The sequence below is a fragment of the Centroberyx affinis genome, unplaced genomic scaffold (genome assembly GCF_046629955.1).
Source record: "Centroberyx affinis isolate AG114_WGS23_722 - 3 ecotype Tasmania unplaced genomic scaffold, CSIRO-AGI_Caff_v1 ptg000035l_1, whole genome shotgun sequence".
NCBI classification, from domain to species: Eukaryota; Metazoa; Chordata; class Actinopteri; order Beryciformes; family Berycidae; genus Centroberyx; species Centroberyx affinis.
The window spans coordinates 242,692-268,136 of record NW_027278749.1 but is presented as its reverse complement, the minus strand read 5'-3'; the positions used below and the strand labels follow the sequence as shown (position 1 = coordinate 268,136).

Below are 25,445 nucleotides of genomic sequence, written 5' to 3'. Positions count from 1 at the left end.
CACTCGATGCAAGTTATTTTTTGTTTGTATAACTTCACTTTCTCTGGCTGCTATCAATCTATGCCAGTATGCACAAGTTAACATCTAAGCTACTCCTAAGAATGCACTGTGGTTCTTTGGCTCATTTCTCACCTTTGACTTTTTCCATAAATAAAACAGACGGATACAAAAGCTTGACAAACTGTTAACCTTTTATTGTAGTCCATAAAAACAAACAGCAATGATAAAAACAACAAGGTGGTAACCATAATAATAATATCCAAAAATGTAAAACAAAATAACAATAGACTGTAAGAAATTAAATTAACTTAAGATTGCCATCATTCTCAATAACATCCCATGTACCTAAAACTTGTGGAGCTATTGCATGTCCATATTTGGAGCAAAGAGGGAAGAGAGTCCCCGAGGAACAAATTTGTGGTGCAACTGTCCAGAAACGAATTAGGAATGTCAAGGTGCTGGTTGGGGTGTGAGCAGAGAGTGCCGATCCGAGGCTAGGTCACCTGACTTGACAGGTGGGGATGGGGAGGGGTAGGAAGAGGTAACACATCACACTGATCAATACAAAAAAAAGTGTCTTCACTTCATGGATAATAACAGTCTCTCTGGTGAAACACAGAGCTCAGTGTTAGGGGCAGTCTGCAGTAGAGTTGCACATCAGTATGCCCCGTTTCATACACAGATACTGCAAACAAACAAACAAACACACACACACACTCTCTCTCTCTCTCTCACACATACACACACAGAGCACACGTGAGGACGTTAGAGCTGAATGATTTAAAAAAAACACAACTTTAAAATTCCACACGATTTCCTACAACGTGAAAATGAGCACAATAGAATCCCTTGAATTCATTAACAATCCAAAAATTACTCCAAAGCGCCAGTATACTCCAAACATGCGTCTCTTCCTCCTGTCTAGCCATTTCGACTTCATGATACACGTAGTTACATACACACATTTGACCCTGCTGTAAGGACAGAACTAGACCGGTCAGTGGAGCTGCCCGCAGTTCAGTCACAAAGACAGTGCTCAGGTTAGAGGAGTTAAATGGGAATTCCCAGTAGAGGAGATAGACCTGTTTTCTAGTCTGCCACAGAAATAGAGTTAATAGAAGTGATTCTTCCATTCACTCCTATCCTATCCTACTTCTATGGTTCCAGTCTCTTCAAATGAAAGCCTGGCAGCACAGCTGATGCTCTTCTGAGTCCGGAGATGGGGTGTGGGTGTGGAGTGGGAAGGACTGACCTTACTGTGCTGTACATGGTGGCTGGGGTGAGGGGGGGGGGGGGGGGGGCGGCTGCTACATGGCGGTGAAGTGAGGGCGACTATCCTCAATCGGCAAGTGGACACCTGTGAGATGTGCGAGGAGATTGGTCAGCGCGGCACCTGCATCTGCTGTGAGGTCTGTGACTGGTTCTGCCCGGTGACCTCGGGGCCCCGGCTGGCCAATCGGCTCAGGATGTTTCTCTCGGACATTTGCAGCCGCACAGCAACGGGGGGTATCCTGGCGATAGTTGCCGGGAGACGGGTGACGTCAGCCTTCATGTCACTGAGCAGTTCCTCAAGCTGTTTGAGCACTGACGCAGAGGAAGACGAACCATGAGTACCATCGTAATTCAAGCAAATTCAAGGACTTTTCAATGTCTTGTTTGGTGAAATTCAAGGACTAAAAATTGGCATGTTTTGGGTGAGACGTCACATTGGTCAAAAGTAAACATCATAGAGGCCTCATTTTTTTCTTGTCAAGTCAGGAAATCATGGTGAAATCATGATTTTCAAAACTGCTGCTATATCAACACAAACATCCATCAGAGGGTTTTCCTCAGGATGTCAGGAGTTTGAAAATACTTGACTTTATTTTTTTTGAATCCACAAACTTTTAGAGACTTTCAAGGAGCCCCGTTTATACTTCAAGGTACACTGCTCATATCCCATATTCCTTACCTTTGTGCAGTACTGCATTGGCAGGCTTGTTTCCTGACATGGATTCTTTGCTGAGGTGTTGGTGGGACTCGGCCAGACACTCCACCTCACTGAAGCGTGTGTTGAGGGCCATGGAAGGGTGGGCCGGGTCCTCTGACATGTTTAAATAGGCCGCCCTGCGCAACTGCTCCTCAATCACCAACGCCTGCTCCAATAACTACACAGGGGAGAAAGAAAGAAAACAAATGGGCAGTGAGAGAGAGTAGAGAGAGAGAGACAGACAGACAGACAGAGAACAGTTTGAGAACAATGAGCGCTCACTGCACCTTGAACCTGCGGGCCAGGAACTTGTTCTTGATCTCCAGGAAGTTCCCCCTGCTCATCTCGCCTTTGAAGGGCTCGTTGAGGATGGCGTACTTCACATCATTCTGCACATCCTGCCACCGAGCATAGCCGTGTCTGAGAGACGCCAGGGTCAAGTGTTACAACATCATCATCTAGTAAGGGTCAAGATGGTGAGGGACACACATTTCCAACTTGTGGATGCTAGGTGGCGACACAAAGCTAGGTCTGCACATTGTTATAATCTGTCTCCTCGGTCTACTGGTATTCCTCAGTAGATGTTAATGACTCAGCTAAGCCAGTTTTTCAGTTGTCAGGCCAATACATGCTGATTATCATTATGCATCAAGAGAGCAGATTATCAATATGCATAAAGTGGACAGAATATTCAATGATAACTTCATATATCCGTGACTTGGTCAAGTACAGCTTTGCATTTCTGAACAACCAATATTCCCAAAGTTAATAATTCCAGTTGAATTTCTTCCCTTCTCTGGAAAGGTTCACTCACCCCGCAATCTGACCTGGACACTTTGTCATCCCTTCAGTGGATCGATAAACCCCTCGGCACTAACTAACTCTTAATCCACTCCAGTGTCATCTTCATTCTTCCCTTTAGAGAAGAGTGTGAGGAAAGAAACAAGTTCCTAATTATGCAGCATGCCCTATGGTATCTAACCTCTAGTCTGCAGGGGTGTTAATCAGAAACACAAAAAAAATAGGAAAACAGCAATCTCCCATTAGAAAAAATTAATGGGAGTTGAGTGTCGAAAAAAACTGACATTCTCAAAAAACACTGAAATATCCTATTCCTGAGTATGGCTATTTAGTGTGTCTGAAAGGATACTGTATGATGCCAGCCAGCAGCCAGTAGTCATGGCGACGGTGCCAGATCTCAAAGGTCTTCTTGGTGACAGTGGCCGCCCTCTCTTCATTCTGCCACAGAGAGTGAAGCTCTGCAATGGAGGGCAGAAAAGACAAAAGGCAGTGATTGAAGAGTCAAAAAAAAATCTGGTTTAGTCTCCTGCATGTGTGTGTGTGTGTGTGTGTGTGTATACCTGTGAATCCTCCATCAGCAATGTTGAACATGAACCTCTGCTTGGTGGCCTTCTTCTTCTCTTCACTAACGTTAACCAACGCCGCAGCTGCTGTTCCTCCTTCTTTGGTGTTTTCTCCATTCTGCAGCTTGCCAGACTCCTCCGTTTTCACCCCCTCCTTCTCCTCTTTTTGCTCTGAGGGAAAAGAAGCGATAAAGAAGAGCATGAGTGAGTGGTGTATGACATGAGAGTCAATACGCTGCCAACAAAGTTTCACACATTTTTTAGACACCCTGTTATCATGCAGATGTGTGTGACATTCAATTATGCGGCCCGTGAAATTGTTAAAATCTTATTTCTCATGTTTCTCAACGGACATCATGTATCTACCTTTCTTCTCCTCTGCAGGGGAACTGGTGTCCATCTTCTCATCTTTGCTCTCCTCAGCTGAAACAAGAGAAGCACAGGTAGAATCACCAAGAAAAGAAAAATGGGAGAATATGGAATCAGAGTAAACTCCAAACGTCAGGCTCACCTTTAGACTTGGCCTCGTCTGAATCCGCCTTGCCCTCCGAACCTTCACCCTTGACCTCAGCAGGACTATCCTTCTCCGCCGTCTCTGAAGACTTCTCCTTCTCGTCTTTCTCCTTGCTCGTGTCGTCAGACTCCTTCTCCTTGTCTGCATCCCCACCTCCTGCCTCCTTCTCCTTTTCCTCTTTCCTCACAGCAATGTCTACTTCTCCTTCTCTCTTTTCAGGGACTGGGGATTTTTCAGACTCATCTGGGATTTCAATAATCTAGGTGAGAGACAGTGAGGTTCAGATTAGAAAAAGCAGATCACAAAATCAAGAAGTACAGTATCAGCTGAAAACTGATTATAGTCTCCTGAAAACAAAAAAGGGGAGAAAAGCAGCATTTACCTCTGGATCATCTGACTTGCTGGTTGCTTTGCTCTCCTCTCCCTCCTTCTTCATCTCTAATTCCTTGTCCTCAGATTTAGACAGATCCTCTGAAAACAGAAAACGTGTAAAAGACAGAAATGGAGAGTGCATTTTGTTTATCTGTGTGTGTATGTGTGTGTCTCGTTCTATCCTTACAGCAGGGTCAAATGTGTGTATGTAACTTTATGTATCATGAAGTTGTAATGGCTAGACAGGAGAAAGAGCTGCATCTTTGGAGTAATTTCAGCTCATTGGTGTGTGTGTGTGTGTGTGTGTGTACCTGGAGCAGGAGTGTTGGGCTGTGTGTCTGCAGGAGTCCCGGTGGAGGGGGTCTTGGGATCTTCCCCAGCAGCCAAAGCTGCCGCTCTTTTGTTTTCTTCCAGCTCTGCCATCCAGGGCATGGACCACTGGCCGTTCACATGCTCAAACTCCTGCACCTGTCAGACACATACAGTACATGATAGGTGACTCCATCAATCAGTCAATCAGTTAATTAATCACTGACTAATTATTTGGATTGGAATAGGAACACTTATTCACTTGGAATAACATATTTTGTGCTGGTTCTTAGTATCTTTTCTACCTATAAAAACATACCTTCTTCCTTATAAGTGACATTACACCAATGCGAGTAAGCACGTGTTGCCTTGACAACCCCTCACGTGGGACGCCATCAGCGAAGGTCTCAGCTCCATCAGCCCCCGGCTCACAGAGGTGACGCATGAACAGAGACACATAAGCCCTGAGAATATACAGTATGTGTGAGGCGGAAAATGTCAGCATAAATACATTTGGAAACACTAAAAAAAACAAAAAAAAACAGGAAATAACACCATAGTGCAGTACACACTTCAACTGATGGTAAACCAAATCTAAACATCTATTTTGTATCTCTGTTAGCTGTGTTGACTGTCTCCACAGTCAACCTGTATAATGGTGAGAATTGCTCATTTTGTAATGCTTGCAGGCATTAAGAGAGACTGATACTCCTGTTAGTGAGTTAGCTGTACCAAGATAGGCTGCATGGCCTCTAGTAATACGACATTCAGAGTTACGTGTCAAACGGAGACTCACTTGAATTCTTTCTCAGACTTCCCTCGCAGGTCCCTGACCAGCCACTGGGTGGTGAAGGCATCCTGAGGAGGCATCCCATAACGCATCACTGCATTCAAGAAGGCCTTCCTCTGCCGTGCGTTGAATCCCAGCACCTGACGGACAGCCGAGAGGTGTTAACAAACAAGTAAAACACTTCAAGTACAGCATAAAGAGAGGAGTAAAAAGTGACTAAAAAAAGGAGATGTGATTATCAGATCCATTTTAGTTTTTTGGGGAAGTACTTTTCATTTGTAACTTAAAAACTACTTTTCATTTGTTTTTCCTCATTTCCTGAGTTTCCAGCATAAGAGGAATAAGAGGGGACCAGATGACGGTGAGCTGGGCAGAAGACTCACCTCGATGTTCCCGCCCACCCTGGCCAGCAGCGGAGGCAGAGGCTTGTCCCTGTCGTTCCTCAGCCCTTTGCGGTTGGGTCTGCGGGCATTAGCTGAGAGGAAGAGAACACAGTTAGTCCAATACTCATTCAAACCAATACACAAATACACACAGTCCATTGGAGCCAAATTAAATATCAAACTAAAATTTGATGTGTGATCAGGTGTGGTCTTATAAAGGCTTAAAGTCCTAAGGTTCCTCTGTGAAGATGTTCCACTTACGGCTCATCAGGGCACACTCAGATCCTGCTGAAGCTGTCTCCTCACAATCTCTCGGCTCTTCTACATTAAACGCTTCTTCTTGAAGCATAATGCTTTCAGAACACTTAAAACTGAAAGCAGCGTTTTGTAATATAATTCATTTTAATACAATTACAGTAACAGAGCTGTAATTGAAAGAAACAAAAGGAAAAAAAAATACAAAAAGATACAAATATACATCTTATTCCACTAATAAGTGCATTCCCAATGAATGAATACGTAACTTTTTTTTTTCTTCAAATAATTAATATACTATCATAAATCTGGTCTTAAAGTGCTTATTTAAACAATCTATACTGTGTGCTGTGCATTTCAAACCAAATTCAAGTCCAAACAGTGAATTTGAACACAAACAATTCTCCATGAAGTGCATGAAGGAGAGAGTTCAGGCCAAGGGGAAACTGTTGTACACAATTTTCTTTCCCTTTTTCTTTTTCCTTCTCTTTTCTTTCTTTGCCTTTTTGCTCACTTTCCTTGCCTTTCTACGCTCTGAGCAGAGGATGCAAGGGCAAGTGTTCTTTCCTGGGTTGTTGTTGTAGTTGTTGATGAGGATATCATAGCTGTCGTCTGAATCTGAATAAGAAACTGCAGAGGTGGTTTGAAGGATGTTAGTGGGTGCAGAACCGGGGCTCCGAGACTACAGATTCTCTTTTATCTGTAATTAAGGTAATCAGGAAGTTCTACCTCCATGTCTAAAGCTTTGCTGGGATGAACTCTTGAACTCAAATCAATCTTTAAGAACAAGTTTAAGAACAAGAGCAGGGATATTCACAGCCCCTCTCCCCACCTACAAGCACGCACACACACACACACACACACACACACACACACACACACACACACACACACACACACACACACACACACACACACACACACACACACACACACACACACACACACACACACACACACACTCACATACAAAACACCCCATTCAAAACAGTGAACCTTACCTTCAGCCCGTTCGTCAAAGTCCTCATCGCCCTCCTCTGAGGCCACCGAGTAATCCGACTGGTTGTCAGACTGATCCTCCTGCCAATCTAAAGGAAGCATTGACAGAGAAGATGTTGAAGCAAACAATAATGAAATGAAATAAAATGAAAAGGATCTCCTTTCCATAACATCTGTTCATTGCCTGGACAGAATCATATCTACAGACAAACATAAAATACATAGCATAAAATAAATAAAGATATAAGATAAGATAAAATACATAATACATAAAACATAAAATACATAAACTCCACTTGGAGCTGCAGCCCTGCAAGTCTCTGTCAACTAAACTTTCAGCCAGGAGGGGGTGCTACTGCTTTATCACTGAATCATTAAGTGCGCTCTCAGAAAAATTCCAGAGGGGAAAAAATTTGTTTGATGAGACGCATTACATGGCACAAAACAAATTTGTTGCTGTCATCTTAACAACTGTCCCTGAAAAGACGCTTTGCCTCATAGATCAAGTGAGAGAGAGAGAGAGAGAGAGAGAGAGAGAGAGAGACACTGCTACATGCTACACACAAAGAAAGTGCTGGCGTCACTTTGTGAAGTGGAAACAAAAAGTAGAGACACTCATCACTCCTGGAGACATCCTCAGCATCTTATTAGCACCTTGTACAGTGCCACTTATAAAATAATCTGTAAGTGTATCCTCCACTGTGATCACAACAATCACAGAAATTCTGTTTTGTCTATTACCTCTGCCTTTCACAGATAAAGAATGGTGGGAAATTTAATTGGAACAATTTTTGCAATGCAAAGAATACTATGCATATTTTCAGTGTTAATAGGATGTCTCCAAAATGTGTTTACAAACATGCAGATAACGTCCTGACTCTGCACTGACCTTCGACAAAAAATATATCTAAAGACATGACCAATACTCTAAGGGTGCGATCACACCTGTAGTTTGTTTTCTTTGGTCTGAATCATAGTGGAAAAGTTTACTTTGTTGCATTTTTGTATTTGGTTCGATTAGATTCACACTGCCCAATTACAAGCAAACCAGTGCTTATAAACAAAAGTCACATGGACTCGCAAGTAGCTCATTTATTGGAGTTTTGGCAACTTGGGGAGGTCAAAACAAATCTGATTTGCAACTTTAGCTAAGCATGATGGACTTGTCTGCACTCTTTGCCATAATGTATTCTCTCTGGTGTTCATACTAGTTAAGAACACATGACGAAACAGCTGAATATGAGCATCAGTCAAGACTGCAGTTTGCCCTTGGTTCATTTTGTTATGCTAGGTTTTCCAAGAATTCGTAGCTGCTGGCTATCAGCTGTTAGCATCAATCTCCTTATACCATAAAAGCAAATTTTGGGGGGTTATTTCCTGTAGCTGGTTCAGATTATGTTCTAACTCCTAGTTTGAAAGGTACTGTTCTAACTGAAAAAATGAATGCTCAAGAATTTAAATTATCTGCTCCAAACATGCTTGGTGTGAACGCGCCCTTAGAAAACATACATTTCCAAAACACACAGATACAGTTACAATACACAATCTCATGCCACAAATCAAAGACCAGCTTTCACCGTACCATGCACTCACTGCAACATGTCACACCAACACCACACAAACAGCACCATCACAGCACACACAGATGTAGAGTAGGTAGTAAGTTGCATTGTGCGTTGTTCTGTACCCCGTCTAATACCTCGGTCCTCCTGCGAGCCGTCATTATAATTGACTGGCTTGCGGGTCCTTTTGCCCTTGCCCAGATTGCGGGCAAGGTCTTCCTGCTGCTGCTCATAGTGGTGCCGAAGCAACTTTTCCCAATAGTCAGGATCCACACTTTCCTCCTGCTTGATCACTTCCCGTTGCACCTCCTCCTCCTTAAAGGAGAGCAAAGAAAAGGAGAACGCATACGTAATATATAACTGCAATGTGTGGATTCAAGGTGTCCACGGGTTTAAGAATTTAAGACCTTTTTAATGTCAGTTAGAATGAAATTCAATTCAGAAAAATTCAAATCTCTAAAAAGTAAATAAGACATGAGAATATGGGGGTAAGTGACAGGGTTGACAGAGGTGGGATAAGTACGGCACTGAGAGAAGACATGATTTTTAAACCCTCTGAAACCACATGTAAGACTTAAATGCGACATTCATCTGTATTTAAGACTTACCATTTTGAATTTAGATGAGTCAATTTCAGACGTTTTAAAGTACTACAGACACAGTCTGCATGACACTTTCCTGCCAAACAGGTAAGCTGAAAACAACATGTAGTCAACTCACAGGTCCTTCCTCACGCACGCACACTCTTTGCACACACATACCTCATCGTCCTCATCTTTGACAACATACTGGGCCACTTTGAAAGAGCTGAGGTATTCGTTCATGCTCTGGAGCTCGGTGTCATCGGTGGCATCCTGGTTCCTGTCTAGCAGACGATCAATGGCCTTGTCATCATAGTGGATCACACTGCTGTCATCCTCCTTGTTGTCCCCTGACAAGACGGATGGGTAGGGCAAATGGACAGAAGCAGAGATAAAAATATAAGTAAATGAGTGACAGAATTTATACAGTATAAGGCTATGTTAAAACCAGGACTGGATCTTAAATAGTGGGACTGGCAGTGGGCTGAAGTCGACTCACCCTCTCCGATCTCATCCTTGAACAGCTCCTCAGTTCCAAACTTGAGGATGTCATCAAGTTCCTGCTTGGACATGGATCCTGTCTTGGAGCCGAGGCCGGGTCGCACCACCAGGTGGGTCAGCATCATCTTCTTCTTCGCCACCTGGGGGAGGAACGCAGAAGGCAGGAAACAAGGGGTGAGCAGGTTAACCACAAACTCCTACTGTATTTGATACAATTTTAACAGGTGTTTTAAATGTGTTGTAATGCTGAGTTTCACTGACCTGTGTGATCCTCTCTTCCACAGACGCCTTGGTAACAAAGCGATAGATCATCACCTTCTTGTTCTGGCCAATGCGGTGAGCTCTGCTGAACGCCTAGAAGAGACACACACACGTTAAGAGAGACACACACACACATTAAACAACAGCATCATAATCTATTACCTTACTATACACAAATAGGAACCTGGATGAGAGGTTACGGCTAAGGTGTGTGTACCTGGATGTCATTGTGGGGGTTCCAGTCAGAGTCATAGATGATGACAGTGTCGGCAGTAGCGAGATTGATGCCCAAACCACCAGCTCTGGTGGAGAGGAGGAAGGCAAACTGGGGGGCACCGGGAGCTGTGGGAGAGAGGTAGTAATGCATTAAAATAAATAGGGGAAGAATATCATGTCAGTTACCTTGAGAATTAAAGATGAAACAATATGAACACAGTGTATAAAGAGTCTGTGTGTGTTTGTCTCACCATTAAAGCGGTCAATGGCCTCCTGTCTCATGCCACCAGTGACTCCTCCATCAATCCTCTCGTATTTGTATCCCTCGTTCTCCAGGAAGTCCTCCAGCAGGTCCAGCATTTTTGTCATCTGGGAGAAGACCAGAACCCTGTGGCCGCCCTCCTTCAGCTTCCTCATCATCTTCTGAAGCAGCATCAGCTTCCCTGAGGCCTTGGTCAGGGCACTGCCCTCATACATGCCATTTGGAATTTTTGGTGCCTCCTGCAGTCAGAAAGGCAATTTATGAAGTGATCACCTTATACATGATTCAATACATATAAAAGACAGGATTCAGCACAATATCACATCCACCCCCAGAGCAAGAAATAATGGATTGGATCGTACTGTGGCAGCTGCAGGAAAGAGGTAGGGGTGATTGCAGCACTTTTTGAGGTCCATCACTACGTTGAGAAGAGAGACTTGGTTTCCTCCTCCGCGAGTGTTCAGGGCCTCAAAGTTACGCGTCAGGATGAACTTGTAGTACTTCCTGCATCACACCAAAAGAGGAAATGTCAAGAATATGACTCCTAAGAAGAGAAAATCCACAATTCCTGCATAAAGTCCAGACTAATTAAATTATACACATGCATGGCTCCTACAGAGCTCAGACTTTGTACCCCACCCTATGCAGTACGCTATGGTGATATTTTCTCAAGGTGCACAGAGAAAAATGTAGGAGCATGGTAAAGAACTTTAGGAACCTAATCAATAAAAAAAACATTTGAAAACTCCCAGTAGTTTGAATCACAAGTTGCCTGTGTGCTACTTTTTCAGTTTTATAGGTAGATTGGATATATTTTTATAGGTATATTCTAATTGTTATATTCTAATAATCTAAATTGTAGAACTATAATGGTGCCAGGAGCATAGCTCATCTTCTCCACTTACTTTTGCATGGGGCTAAGCTCCACTCTGACGATGAGCTCGGTCTTGGAGGGCATGTGTTTGAAGACATCAGCCTTGAGCCTCCTGAGCATGTGAGGTCCCAGCATGTCATGGAGCTTCTTGATCTGGTCCTCTTTGGCGATGTCAGCAAACTCCTCCAGGAAACCCTCCAGGTTGCTGCAGAGAGAGGAAAACAGAAATGGACGTTGGAAAAAAACACTTAACACTAAGCAAGGGGTCAATGTGGGCTTCTAAATTATGTCTGCAATACAAGCACATGTTATGAGGCCAATAATGATGAGGCTACTGACTTGAATCTCTCTGGGGTCAGGAAGTTAAGCAAGTGGAAGAGCTCCTCCAGGTTGTTCTGAAGAGGAGTACCGGTCAGCAGCAGTTTGTGTTGCAGGGGGTAGTTGTTCAAAACCCGGAAGAACTGAGCACAGACAAGGAAAAGGCTTAGAAATGGAAAAAAATATATATATATATATCCTTCAACAGGTGTTTGAATCTTTGTTAAGATTTAACATTTGGGATATACAATGAAAGATACCTACAACACAGTTATAGCAACACATGCACATCCACAAACATACATTTTTATAAATCAGAATTACACTTGAAATACAGGAGCAATGAACAGTTATAAAAAAGTTGTTTTGTTAAACACAGAATGAACCGTTGTTGCTTAAGTCATTGCTATCAGTGTGTGTGTGTCTCACCTTGGACTGGTTGTTCTTGAGCCTGTGCGCCTCGTCCACTACCAGACAGGCCCAATCAATGGAGCCCAGCACAGCCTGGTCAATGGTAATCAGCTCATAGGATGTCAGCAGAACATGGAACTTGACTGTTGAGTCTTTCTGTAAAACACAGAGAAAGAGGGACATTAGTTAGGTGAGCTGCAGAACTGGGAAGGACGCAGATGCTCCAGAGTCAATTTCTTCCACTGGTGGCAATGATGCCACTAACAGCACCAAAATTTGGGTGATTACTACTGGTGGTACTGCAAACGCTAGTATGCAGGACATCAACACAAAGGAACTGCTGACTGCAGATTTTCAATATATCCCTTTGTTATCAGTGCTCTTTTCCTTCTGCTCCTCCTTTCTTACCTTCATCTTGGAAGCCTTTTTTCCTCCTCGGATGGCGTTTCCTTCAAAGGAGAACTCGTTCTCTCTGATAACAGCCCTGCTGTCTTTGTCCCCTACGTAGGTCACCACGTACATGTCAGGGGCCCACATCTCAAACTCTCTCTCCCAGTTGATGATGGTGGACAGAGGAGCGCTCACCAGGAACGGACCTTTGGAGTGACCCTGGACAAGTGGAGGCAGAGGGAGGATTCAAGATGAACAGCCAAAGAAGTTCTAGAGTTATCATTTAACAAACTGCAAATGTAATTAGAGAGATATGTAAACAACTGGATTTGTCTTGTCCTGCCTTTAGGATAGAGTCCCTTCCTTAGAACTCATCCCCTTTGATGGACAAAGTTACTATGTGTCCCACGTCTGAAACCCCACCCACTAACACCGACTGACAGGGGAGGGCAGACCGGACAAAATAAAGCGGCAACAAAAAAAATTAACATGCAGGAAATTTGTGTTTTGTGTTTCATTTTTTGTGAAAATATTTCCGTAAGTCTTATTACAGATAAAACTAGATGTAGCTGAATAAATTATACACAACTTATCACTGTCTCCATTATTTAAATGACAAATAAATTATTCAAATCCTGGCACTGTGATGAAGAATTAAGCAAACTCCTTCTGCAAAGACATTCACACACACACGCACAGTTCCCTACCTCCTTATACAATGAGTAGAGGAAGACGGCAGTCTGCACAGTCTTGCCTAAGCCCATCTCATCGGCCAGGATAGTGTCAGTGGCCTGGGCCCAGGAGAACCTCAGCCAGTTCAGCCCCTCCAGCTGGTAGGGATGCAGGGTGCCTCCTGTGCTGTCCAGGTACTCCGGCTGCCGATCAAACTTGATGGTGGGCTGGAGAGATGAGGGAGAATACTAATTCCACATCTGTCATGACTATTTCAACCTTTGTTTAGCCAGAAGAATACAGCTGACAGCCAGCTATCAATAATCTGTCTAACATGGAGGTATGTGATGCAACAACTGATACGTGTTTGAAAGTAAGCAAGGTTGTTTGTCTTGATAACATTTTCAGAAGTCTTACATCGACAACTGGATTGGCAGGTGGTCTCTCAGCCTTCTTGACTTTAACTGCCTTCTTCAGCTTCTTACCAGGTCTGCCCTCTTCACCCATCATCAACTCTCTGAAAGAGGAAAATAACAGTTGAGGGAAACAAAACACAAGGGGGATACTTTGTACAGCATTTATGTATATTACAGGAGATGCATTATATAGCATTTGTGTAGCCTTCAGCATACCTGTGATTCCAGTAGGTCTGCTTGTAAGTATCAAACTCAGGGATGTCCATGTCTTCGCTCTCCCAGGACGACTGGTCATAGGGCAGATCTCTCCATTTGATCAGGTAATGTACGTTGTTCTTCTTATCAACACTGACATCATGCAACCACACAGGGAAGTCAAACAAAACAGCAATTAGCAAAAACAAACTGCATTCTCTCTGAATGTGTACTACAGTGTAGTATACAGTAATAAATCTCTAACGTCATTTGGTTTCTTCGCCCAATTTACTTGTGTCGTTGTCATCTTGACCTTTCCCCATTTCTCTTTTGGGGGGTGAAATGTTTTTATAACTCTTTGGGTTTCTTAGTGTCTCCCACATAGCTTGTATTTCTTTTTTCTTCTTTACTGTTTAAGTCTTTCTCATCTTTATGTGCAATTATAGTAATTATACCTAAAAGCTAAAGACATAAAAACCTACAGCCAGTATGTAGTGTGTGTTGAATGCAAATTGATCAAACATTATCTGTATTTGTTTATAAAGGCAATAACTGTAAGAGTAAAATACATTTTCAACTTGTTGGGTCCACATCTGGGGAACAACTGAAATTTATTGTGTGCTTCTTTACATCAGGAACTATTTCATGTGAGTGCGTATACACGTGCTACCTGTGGTTGAGGATGCGGTGGATCATCAGCCACTCCATCTTGACTCCGTAGCGGTAGAATTCCTCCTCCATGTGGATGTAGAGTGGGTCCTTGTTCTTCCTCTTGGTGCTCTTGTCATCGTCACCCTCGCCTCCAAAGTCCACCGGTGGCGGTTCATCCATGTCAGTCTTCCTTTGGTAGTTACGGAACATCACCTGGCAGTTCAGCTCCAACTGGAGAAGAGAGGGAAGGAGGTAAGGAAGGAGGTAAGGAAAGAGGAAGTGAGGATATGGAGCAGTGTGAACACATAAAACACATGGGTTCATGTGCGTGTGTGTGTGTGTGGTGGGCCCAGAAAAATGTCATGCACACAGTAAGTCAAACACAGCGGATTCTCAACCACAGGTGGGATACACTTTCTCAGACACAAAGAGTGTGTGTGCGTGTGTGTGTTACCTGTAGCTCCTGCACCCATGAGCAGTGCCAGTAGGACATGTTGCACCATTTGACAAAGAACTCCCTCTCCCTGCGGCCGGCCAGCGGTGGGGGGTCAGGAGTGTCAGCAGGCAGGTCAGCAGGCCGCGGGACAGGCGTGGGGGCGGGCGGCTCCCCCCAGCGCCACGTTAAAACCTTCTGGACTTTGCCCTTCATAGGTGGACACTGTCAGGAAGGAGTGGTAGAGGAGATAATTAGGCTAAGATGCTTATCAATGAACAGAAACAGTATGTCACTGATATGTAATGCTGTTTTGAAAATTTATTTGAATGCTGAATTATCAGAACATTAGGAAATGAATACTGCATGGCTGGCACAGTCTTTCTTAAATGCTGTAGGTTAACCCACCCACACAAAGTGAAAAAGCCTCTCTGTCTTTATCTCTTGCACAAACACACACAAGATGAAATCTGCAAACCACATGCACGCCCACACACACGCGCACGCGCAGGCTCATATGCGCCAGTGCACAGCGCTCACCGTGCAGCGGGGGCAGATCCATTCTCCGTTGGGGATTTCGGGGAGGGGAGGGTTGAGGCAGTGGATGTGGTAGGAGGAGGGGCAGGTGTCACAGCACAGCAGCTCCCCTCCATCCTTACACACCCTGCAGAACTCAATGTGGTGGTCGTCTTCTTCCTCCACCCCTTCATCCCTCCTCTCCTCCTCATCCTCCCCCTCGCCCTCAGACAGGTCCTCCCTGGCCTCCCACTGGATCCCCTCCTTCTCCTGGTGGCAGAAACAGGGAGGAGGGGGGTGGGGGGTGGAGGGGGGTGGGGGGCAGACAGGCGGGGAAGGTATGCGGAACGGAGTGAGAGGGAAAAAGGGAGGGGCGCGGGGGGAGATTCAAGAACAGCAGGAGGGGGGGTGGAGGGGGGTGGGGGGCGTTGTGCGCGTGTGCATGTTTGCGTGTGGAGGGGGCAGAGGAGGGAGGGGGTGAGAGGGGAGGGGAGGGACGAGGAGAGGAAATGGGGGATGGGGGGGCGCAAGGCGTGTGGTGGGGAATAGGAGAGGACAGCCGGGAACATGAGCAAAGGGGTTTGGAGGGGTGGGGGTGGGGGGGGGTGGGGGGGGGTGAGGGGCAGTGAAGGACAAAGGGAGAGGAAGGATACATATAAAAAAATGTTAAATCACAATTAACAACCGACCACAACCAGTGGAAGTTTCAGGGCTTTTCCACTGAACAATATTCTACAGACAGTTGTAATTATTTCCCTGCCGCTCCAGACTGAAGGTTTCAAGCCTAATCCTCTCTAACCTATGACTTACTGGCCTTGACTACACAGTACTCGGGGGTGAGATTACAGTACTCACACAGTGTGGGCAGCTCCACTTGCCCTCGGGTGCCTTCTCCATGTCGGGGTCCAGACAGACCATGTGGTAGGCTCTGGGACAGGTGTCACACAAAATGATCTCTCCTCCCTGCTGACACACCTCGCAGTAGTCCTGGTGGTCCGTCTCATAGCCGTCGCCATCCTCCGTCTCCACTGAGAGAGGAGATACACAGAAAAAGGGCAGGAAAAAATGAGAGGGATAGGGAACTGGACACATAAGGTGTGACAACCATTGTATCTTTGACTCGTACAAACCCTACTCCTCGTTCGACAAAGAATAACCTGAATTACCTACATTTTGGTCGTTGTCCACTGCAAAATAGCTGATAAATGTGTCTACCATAAATATGCAGATAACAGAGCAGAGATTTTGTATATTATTATTATTTCCATGCCAACCTTTCTTCTTTTTCTTAGCACCCTTGGGCTTCTTCTTGGAACGGCTGCTGCGGTTGGAGCCGTCTGACACAGAGAAACTGCCATCGTCAAAGTCACTGTCCACATCCGGCTCGTCTTCATCGCTCTGGCAGCCCGGAGACAGAGAGAGGGAGAGGACGGCAAGAATCGTCATTAATTAGGTTAAAGGATGGTCTCATTCTCTAATATTTTCGATAAGCGAGTAAGTCTGGAAAACATAAAAATAGAGTGACAGAAACAGCATCTTACAGAGGACCGCTTCCTCTTGCTGTTGAGGCCCCCCAGTTTGATCTTGAGTGGAGCCACCTTCTTGGCTTTGGGTTTTGGCGGAGGTTTAGACGTGGGCTTAGACTTCTTGCGAGCATTGGGACCTGAGAAGACACAGTAAGAGATGGGAATTCAGACACTGACATTCATTGACTTAAGAAAACAATGATTTAAATGGTTATTTAGATAAATGACAATAATAAAATGAGATATACATTTTCCTCTTGCACAGCTTACAAATGGCTCATTTATGGAAATGGCAAACCATCTTTTCCATTCACATGTAATTATCATGTTATTACAATAAGACAATTCCACATTTATCCCGCTTTACCTTTGCCCTCTTTGGTCTTGGCCTTGCGGAGTGGAGGTGCGGGGGGTGCCGGGGGAGCAGCGGGTGGTGGTGCAGCGGCAGGAACAGGAGCAGGCGCAGGTGAGGCGGCAGCCCCAGTCTCTGCCCCTCCATCTGCCCCAGCCACCACCATGTTCTCTACAGCCGCAGCCACATTGGCAGCTGCCAGGGCTGCATTGGCAGTAGCGCAACCCTACAGGGGGACAGAAACCAGAGTCAGAGATGCTGCTTTCTACTTTCACATACAGAAGAGGATAGCGCATCCTATAAATGACAAATCTATCACAGTACATAGTAAGTAAGCCTTGTAACCATGTTCAAAATTGCCATGGTGACAATACCTTGAGAGGATTGTTTGTGCTGAATTCTCTCCACTTGGCCATCATCAAAGTCATCATCTTAGACACAGCAATCTTGGGGTTCTTTGCTGCAATGAGTGGCCTAGAGGCATAAAATGGACAAGAAATAGAATGAGTTTTGATTTATATTTTCCTGCAAACACATGACTTCTCAGTGGCTAGGGAGACACAAAGACTTCTATCAACTCGTAGCTAGTATATGAAAGGGGAAGCCTAACCTGACAAACTGGCTGAAGGCCTTGTAGTTGGTGAGGGAGCTGTAGTCTTCCTGAGTAAAGACATGGTCGATGTCCTTCATGCCCCAGGCCTCCAGCAGCTGGGTGGAGCTTTTAGGCTTTTAGGGGGTTGAGCAGAACAGGCAGTGGGAGGTTAGTTGGCATTTCGGTTTAAGTTTGAAATGTTTGCCCACAACTCATGTCAGCCCTGCAGGAAATAACTGTCCACTCTACAACTGAGTCTGCCTTCGTTCTTACCTGACAATCATCGTCATCATCCTCATCCTCCTCTGGTTCTGGATCTTTACGTTTGCTCTTCGAGCCGGACGAGCCGCCTCCTTTCTCCGCCGCCGCACCTCCTTTCTTCTTGTCTTTGGCAGAGCTGGAGCGCTTCTTCTTTTTCCTCCCAGGGGCATAATCGCTTCCCTCACTTTCTGACCGCACTCCTCCCTCGTCTGCATCCCTCTCTGCTGCCTCCACTCCAATCAGGGGCTCTGGGGAGCTGACTGGCAACTCCTGCAACACAGAGAACAACTCCGCTCATTATTTTGATCACTGATTATTTCATATCCATGCATCCTTAGCTGGCTGTAGACAGTGGTGCTTATATATTTTTGTATATCATTTTAACAGTAAATTGGGGTGCCATCATCACACTGCTCTTATCTGTCATATCATCTGTGGAGCTGAATTGGTCACTGGGTGATTCATGACATATTTCAAGATAAGTGCTTCTCTATCTATTTATTTTATCCCTAACCCTTTACATTAAATACCTCTGACATCCACAGCCATTAATACAACATATGTGGTGAATGAAACTCACATGTACATGTCAGCACTAGCAGTATAGCACATCCAGTAGTGGGACCAGGGACTCCCTGAGTTTCCTTATGACTGTTGCAGTCATCCCACACAAAATGAGGAACAGACCAATTTCACTATTACTTTACTCTCACCTTTGTTGTTGTTATATAATTTTGTGCCAGGTCATCTAACAACAAAATCTTATAACATGGGATTCCTTGAGGTGCAGTGTTATCAATCTATTTTGGGGTCCTTGGCATGAAAAGTTTGGCAGCCCTAGCAGGAGATAACTACCTCTCTGACAGGTCTCTGCCTCTTGCTGCTCCTGCTCTCGCGGCTGCTCTTTTTGGCTTTCTTCTTCTTCTTCGACTTGGGTACCTCTACGTCAGACACAGCATCCTCCGGCTCATCCTCATCTGCCGGCGACATGTATTCATTAGTGACAGTGCTGACAGTCCACCTGGACACACGGGCAGCACGGCGGGGCAGGCAGTGCACCAGAGCAGAGGCCGCCGCGCACTCGCACAACTTGGCAAAATGGTCGTGCACGCGTCGGCGCTGATCCACAAACACACACACACACACACTGACACAACACAGCGAATGCCACAACAGCACAGGTTGAAACTTGCCCGTAACAATCACTATCGTTGAAACTTTGACAGTTCACGCTGTTGCCAAACAAGACACGAGACAGGCCGCTGCAATAATTCCGATTAAAAAAGAAAACTATAAGCACTTGCTGGCCAAGTTAGCTAACTAATCTATCATGGCGAGTGACGGCCCGAGCCGACTACTCTGGCTAGCTAGCTAACATTAGCAGCTTCGCATTGAAGGCGAGCTCAAGTCAGAGATGGACCTTTTCAAAGCGAGCTTACCGTGAAGAAGTGAGTGCTCGTCTCTCGGTCCAAAGTCTTCCCTCTCATCCTCGCTACCCGACATTTTTATGTTTTTATTTTATTTCTTGCCAATCGAATTAATCCCTCTTAAACCTTGCTCAGTCGGCAAGGGAGGAGGGAAAATGACGTGGGGCTGTTGGAGAATGGACCGGGGGTGTCCAGGAAGGGAGGGGGCGGTGGGTGCTGTAAGAGAAAAAAGCATTGGTTGATAATCCTGGTAATTTCTTATTATTTAAATTGCTCGGCATCCAATTAACCACCTGCCTGCTCAAACAAGTTGGCTAACTAGATTAATATAATGACATAATCTGTTGTTGATTTGCAGGTATTCTTCTGCATAGGACTGAATGAAGGAAAGTGTGACAATAGACACCGGTCCATCATTCTGTTAGGAATGAGCTGTAAATTCCCACTGTCGACCTAAAATACATCAAGGAAAACTTTAAGTATTCAAACCCCATCCTCACACATAAGAAACTTACTGTGTGGTGTGTAGTCCCGGGTCGAGGTGTCTCTTTCGGTGCAGGAATATAACTCCGGCGTTACCTGTTTATGCAGCTGTTGCTATTATTTAGTGATCATTAAGTAGGCTGAACCAATAATCAGCGAAATAAAATGAGCCGTCAATGACCCAAACACGTTGCTCCGTCCCCCTTCTCTCCCCCAGCCTCAGAGGCAGAGCTTAGCTAACATCCTCACAAACACACAAAGGGGGCAGACATCCCATAATAACCCCCCCCTCCCACACTCACAGAACTCTGCATAGTTACCTCGCAACGGACAGACCATAATACTCAGCCTGCCCCCACCCCCCTCCACCACACACGCACGCACGCACGTACACTTCTACTAGACATGCATGCACACTCTTCCCCTTTCCACTAGTCCCAGCCCCTTAGCAACCCCGTTGTCATGGTGACACTCCTCCCCCGCCCTCTCTGACAGACCATAATACTCCAGCAGCATACATCCCATAATATACAACTCCTAAAAAGACAAGAAAGAAAAAAATACCAGTCACATGGTCTCCAGGGAAACTCAAGTCCACTGGTGACAGACCATAATATTCAGTGAGCGTCCACCTGGCATGAGCATGACTACACCAAGAAGTCACAGAGCCTTCACTTTGTTGCTGCTGGATCCACACACAGGTAGCCTGCAGCCTGCAGGACAGGACTGCTGTGACTGCAGGTCAACTGGTCTGCTGAACTCAAACTCTTTGATGCTGCTTCTAACCCAGTTCAGTAGCCCTGAAGTAGGCCTAGGCCTCCTGTCAGCACAGCAGTAATACAGATAGTTTGTCCCACATCTGGCTTTCTGAACAAGAGGACTATGATTTAGGACGGTCCAAAGTCAGCCCTTCAGCTACGACACAGGCCAACAGGTGCACAAGTGTATTTATCAATACACAGGATATGATGTTACTATCCCTTGTGCCATAATCCAAGGGGAGCATTCATGTAATGGCCCAATTCAGAGTTTACAAATGTCAATGCCATACAAATGACTACCACAGAAAACATAAGGCTGTACTGTCATAAACCTACAGCACCATGAGACCGGCAGCAACATTTACCACTTTCCACTGTCCCTCACCCTTCCACGAAATTTGGGCTTTTAGTTATTATGTTCCATGGTCCTGGGATCAGCTCCAGAAAGATGCAAATCTTCATCGCTCTGGATGATTTTAAAAGTCTACTGCAGTCCTTAAAAACTGAAGTTGCAGCTGTTTTACTTGAGAATGTATACTGTTTAACTTGTATTTTATATTGTAGTATCTGCTTAATATCTGCTTATCTGAGATGGACATCTCAATGGGACTCACCTGGTTAAATAAAGGAGAAATAAAAAAAAAATACAATCACCAGCTACCTACTCTAGTTTTCAGGGTGCGTGAGTATAGGCAAGTAATTGGGTTTATCAAGTGGGCTCCTTCCTTCACCAATGTTTTGTTGAATTAGGCCCAGGACACCTGGAAGGCCCAGCAGTGTATTCCAGCGTCCCAGAAACACCCCCCTCACCCCCTCACCCCCCTCTTTGCCCAGACTCAGCAGACCCAAAATTACTTGTACTGCACACAAACAGGAAATGTTGCGTTCTTGTGGTCTGATGCTGTTGCACACTCACTGGTCTCATCAGGATAATCTCCTTGAATGGACAAAAAACGGATTCAAAAATCAATGCACCGCCGCTGCCTTCAAGTTCTGTCAGAAATACCGTAATTACGACTTGAGCCGCACATGAACGACCCGACAAAGTGGTAAACGCGACTGGGAAAGCTGGAATTTTCTGTGATACTCGAGTTGCCAAGATGTGACATTTACATAGAGCAGGAGGGGGTGTTAGTGACGTGTTAGAGAGCATGGAAGTCATGTCAACAACTGAGTGTAAAAGTGAAGTACAGGATAACTTTTGTCTAATAAATTAAATAAAACATCAATTTCATGCCTGATACACATTTCTCCTTTTCATTCTGGCGATGCAGCACACAGTAGTTTTATGGCGCTTGATTTCTAGAAAAAAAACTGCTTTTGTCACAGGGTCAATCTTGTTATTATTTACAAACTAAAGCACTTGAATGTGCAACAAGTTAAATACAACTTCCAAACTTGAAAGCAAGAGCTTCCAAGGAGCACTTGAAGGCAGCATGTGACTCCAGTCATGCTGCATCATGTTGAGGGGATTTGGCCATACTGACTTCATATACTGAGAGAGAGAGAAAGTCACTCATCGCTTCTTCGCACAATCACACTTCTTTATCACACTGAATCTGATTCCGGCGTGTACAATAATGTGATGGAAATGGTATGAGCACCATGTTCCCTTCTCCCACCCACGCGTACACGCAACACAGGCACATATCTGCGCTCGTGCACACACACACACACACACATACACACACACAAATCGGCTGCTGACAGATAAAAACTCAAAAAAGTCAACTATCAGGAATTTAGAAAGACAGGTTGATGTTCAGACTGACAAACATGAATTGTTGTACTGTAATTACATAATGCATTTTGGTTTTTGGTTTTCTGCATTTTGAATGGGTCTCTTAAGGTTAGGGTTAGAGTTATGAGATTATCCCACTCTTGCTCTCTCTAGTTTACCTACGTTTACTGCAATTTCTTCACCGTAAAACAGGGAGGGTAATCAATAACTTACATTTGTCCAGCTATTACTTTCTGGCCGATAGCCCTGCGCTTTACTCCCTCTGCAGGTCAAGTATATTGACTGCTTTGCTGAAGGTTGGAGATGCATTTATGGTCCATGAAAAGGGAATGTGGTATTTTATGCAGAGGGAAAAAATCCGAGGCACTCTCCTCTGTGCAAAGTTAAAAAGCCTTTCTCACATTTTAACATGAACTAGCCAAGAATAATAAAGGCTTTTTAACTTTATACAGAGGAGAGTGCCTTGGATTTTTTCTTCTTTTTTGCTCTACATATGGACTCCCCATATTTCCAATGAGTACTGTTTAAAGCCTATGCAGCGTTCCTCATCTGATCAACACAGTATTTTATGCATCAACTGAATTAATGATTGGTTTATAGACCTCCATAGTTACAGTGCTGATGGTTTAGAGTGATAACAGAAACAGCATTTTCTGCATGTTGCAAAGACCACAGGCAAAACCACAGTGGGTGTTGGTAGATGAAAGGTTACAGCAGGAAAAGAGTCAAAATGCAAGCCTGAAGGCCTTCCACTGCTTTCCCTATACTAAAATGGCTACTCCGTAATATTCTTCACTGTACATGCAGATCGCATAGCAACAAAGGCCTATGTCTGGCCGTTGTCTGTTACTATCGGTTGAATGCCCCCCTACACATGCATGTATGCGCGTACACATGCGCTCACGTGCAACACCGTCACTAACACCCCCTCCTGCTCTCTCTATCCCATATGCACAGCTATCCTTCCACCTCACGCGCACTGCAATCCCCCCCCCCCACCTATTCCATAATATTCATGCCTCGTCCATTCCCTCTCTGCCCCCCTCCCCCCATGTGCACACAGCTAACCGCCCACTCTGCCACCCCCACTTCCCTGCCTGACAACACTGCCGCCATCCCATAATATTCACGCACACGCTCCACACACATTCATACACAGCAGTGCATTCAGCTCTTTGTTGGCAGAGATGCCTGAGCGGTGTGAGCGTGCTCACACAGAGCGGTCATGTTTCTGCCAGATATGACTGTTTCACTCTCGCTCAGGTTGAGAAAGCAGGTCCTGCTGAAGTGAAGAGAAGGGAAGTAGCACAGCAAATGAAGGAGAGAGCAAAGGGTGGGGGGGTCACATTTCTATCCCATAATGACCTTGGGGAGAAATGTGCTCATGGAGTTCATAGTTACCCGAGGCAACCGTTTCAGAATGAGGTCAATCATCCATCCCATAGTAAGCATTAGCTAAGTAAGATCGGCGCAGAGTTGCCCCACCTCACAACTGAGTCTCTCAAAAGTCTGTTATAGCTTCCCACTGTAACAGAGGGAATGCAAGTCATCTCTTCCTATATGGCAGGCTCCATGCTCAGGCTTTAACAAGCATCCCTTCAGGCTCTGCAACCTGGCTACAGTCAATCAGCGCCGGGCCGCCCTGGCATGATAAAATGGCCACAAATGGGGGGGGGGGGGGATAAAGATAAAAACGAGGGGAAGTTATTTACGAGAGAGGGGTGAAGGGATGAAGGGATGAGCATAACAGAGGCGCCGGACATGACAGTGGCCAGCTCATCACCATGGCGTTGCCGTGGGAGACAGCGGAAGACGTCACTTGGAGAAACAGGGGACACAAAGGAGGAATACGACATGGGGAAAGACGAAAAAAGGAGAGAGGGGGCCTAGAAGAAACCTGTCTCTGCAGATATGGACAGGGGGAGAGATGCGTGAGAGAGAGGTGGTGAGGGTGTTAGTGTGTGTTTGTGAGTGTGAGTGTGTGTGTGTGTGTGTGTGTGTGTAGGGTTGGTTTGGGTTGGGGGGAGGGGGGGGGGGGGGTAGTAACCAGTGAATATTTATCCATTTGCTCTTGAACCGGGTGTCAGAGGGTTCAGGTAGACAGGCCACCAAACCCTGGACCTGGACCGCTACAGAGTCTGCAAATGTTTGGTTCCAGTGCCACACTGACTCATCTGATTCAACAAATGAGCCCTTAAGAGCAGTAAATAAGTTCAATCAGGTGTGACAAGGCCAGCACAAAGCCATATTGACCTTATTGGTCTCTGGGAGGACCAGGATTACGCCTGTACAACTCCTACAGTTCAAAGAAATAGCCTGCAAAATGACACAAAAACCTCAAGAGATACAAAACCTGCAATATTTTCACTAGAGATAAAATTAAAGATTATGGAGTGCCAGACTGTGTGCTCCTTCCAGTTTTACATGCTATTCTTGGAAGTGTGAGAGATTCGCTGTAATGTTACATCACTAGCTATACAAACAGAAAGAGACAAAGAGAGGGAGGATTGCAAAAAATAAAGTGTAGTCAATGTACTTCAGTCGAATATTTATAATCACATTGGGCAAATGATTTGCAGTAAAAAAAAAAAAAAAACACAGTTTATGTGAAGTGCTGTCTACCGTGTCCCTCAATGCTCCACTAGTATAGATTAATAAAACATTATCTAGAGAATTTCAGGTTCTCCTCTCAACTATCAAGTCCACTCTCATAATAATATTCCACATATTTTTCTCTAATACATATCTCCGAAACTGCCTCGTTATCCTTTACTGCTTTCTCCTAACCCCACTTTAACACCGCGTCGCTTTCTACATCCATCCACCCTCTCCTTATTCCCTCCTTCCCTCCTATCTCGTGATTTATTTGCCTCAGTTCCAATATTTGTCGGCAGTGTGTTTTCTCCCCCTTGTCTAAATGTCACCCCTTCTTCTAAGACAATATAGGGAGTGGGAGAAAGGGAGAACGAGAGGGCAAATGCGGGGGAGATGGAGAAGGGGAGGGGGGAACTCGTAAAATGAGCAACAAAGTTTGGGAAAATTAAACATTAGGTAAGACACTTTCTCACATGCATATACATATACGTGG

At 45.0% G+C, this 25,445-nt stretch overlaps 1 protein-coding gene across 1 annotated transcript; it reads right to left on the bottom strand.

The window, feature by feature from the left end:
• Window positions 1-202: 202 nt before the first annotated feature.
• On the bottom strand, window positions 203-19,986 carry chd4b (chromodomain helicase DNA binding protein 4b). The gene is made up of 40 exons (XM_071516616.1): window positions 19,888-19,986; window positions 19,385-19,588; window positions 18,801-18,922; window positions 17,958-18,215; window positions 17,703-17,818; window positions 17,467-17,566; window positions 17,108-17,318; window positions 16,756-16,877; window positions 16,489-16,612; window positions 16,070-16,242; window positions 15,239-15,484; window positions 14,720-14,923; window positions 14,285-14,496; window positions 13,636-13,767; window positions 13,421-13,520; window positions 13,039-13,230; window positions 12,350-12,550; window positions 11,960-12,097; window positions 11,552-11,673; window positions 11,244-11,417; window positions 10,701-10,842; window positions 10,328-10,577; window positions 10,078-10,202; window positions 9,861-9,953; window positions 9,598-9,739; window positions 9,279-9,448; window positions 8,643-8,832; window positions 6,958-7,044; window positions 5,702-5,793; window positions 5,325-5,458; window positions 4,848-4,992; window positions 4,531-4,687; window positions 4,230-4,318; window positions 3,845-4,106; window positions 3,700-3,756; window positions 3,331-3,504; window positions 3,120-3,228; window positions 2,257-2,389; window positions 1,952-2,147; window positions 203-1,584 (listed from the first exon to the last, which is right to left on the bottom strand). Exons 2-40 carry the CDS (start codon window positions 19,446-19,448, stop codon window positions 1,382-1,384), a joined length of 5,961 nt encoding a protein of 1,986 aa, XP_071372717.1. The 5' UTR covers window positions 19,449-19,588; window positions 19,888-19,986; the 3' UTR covers window positions 203-1,381.
• Window positions 19,987-25,445: the final 5,459 nt, after the last annotated feature.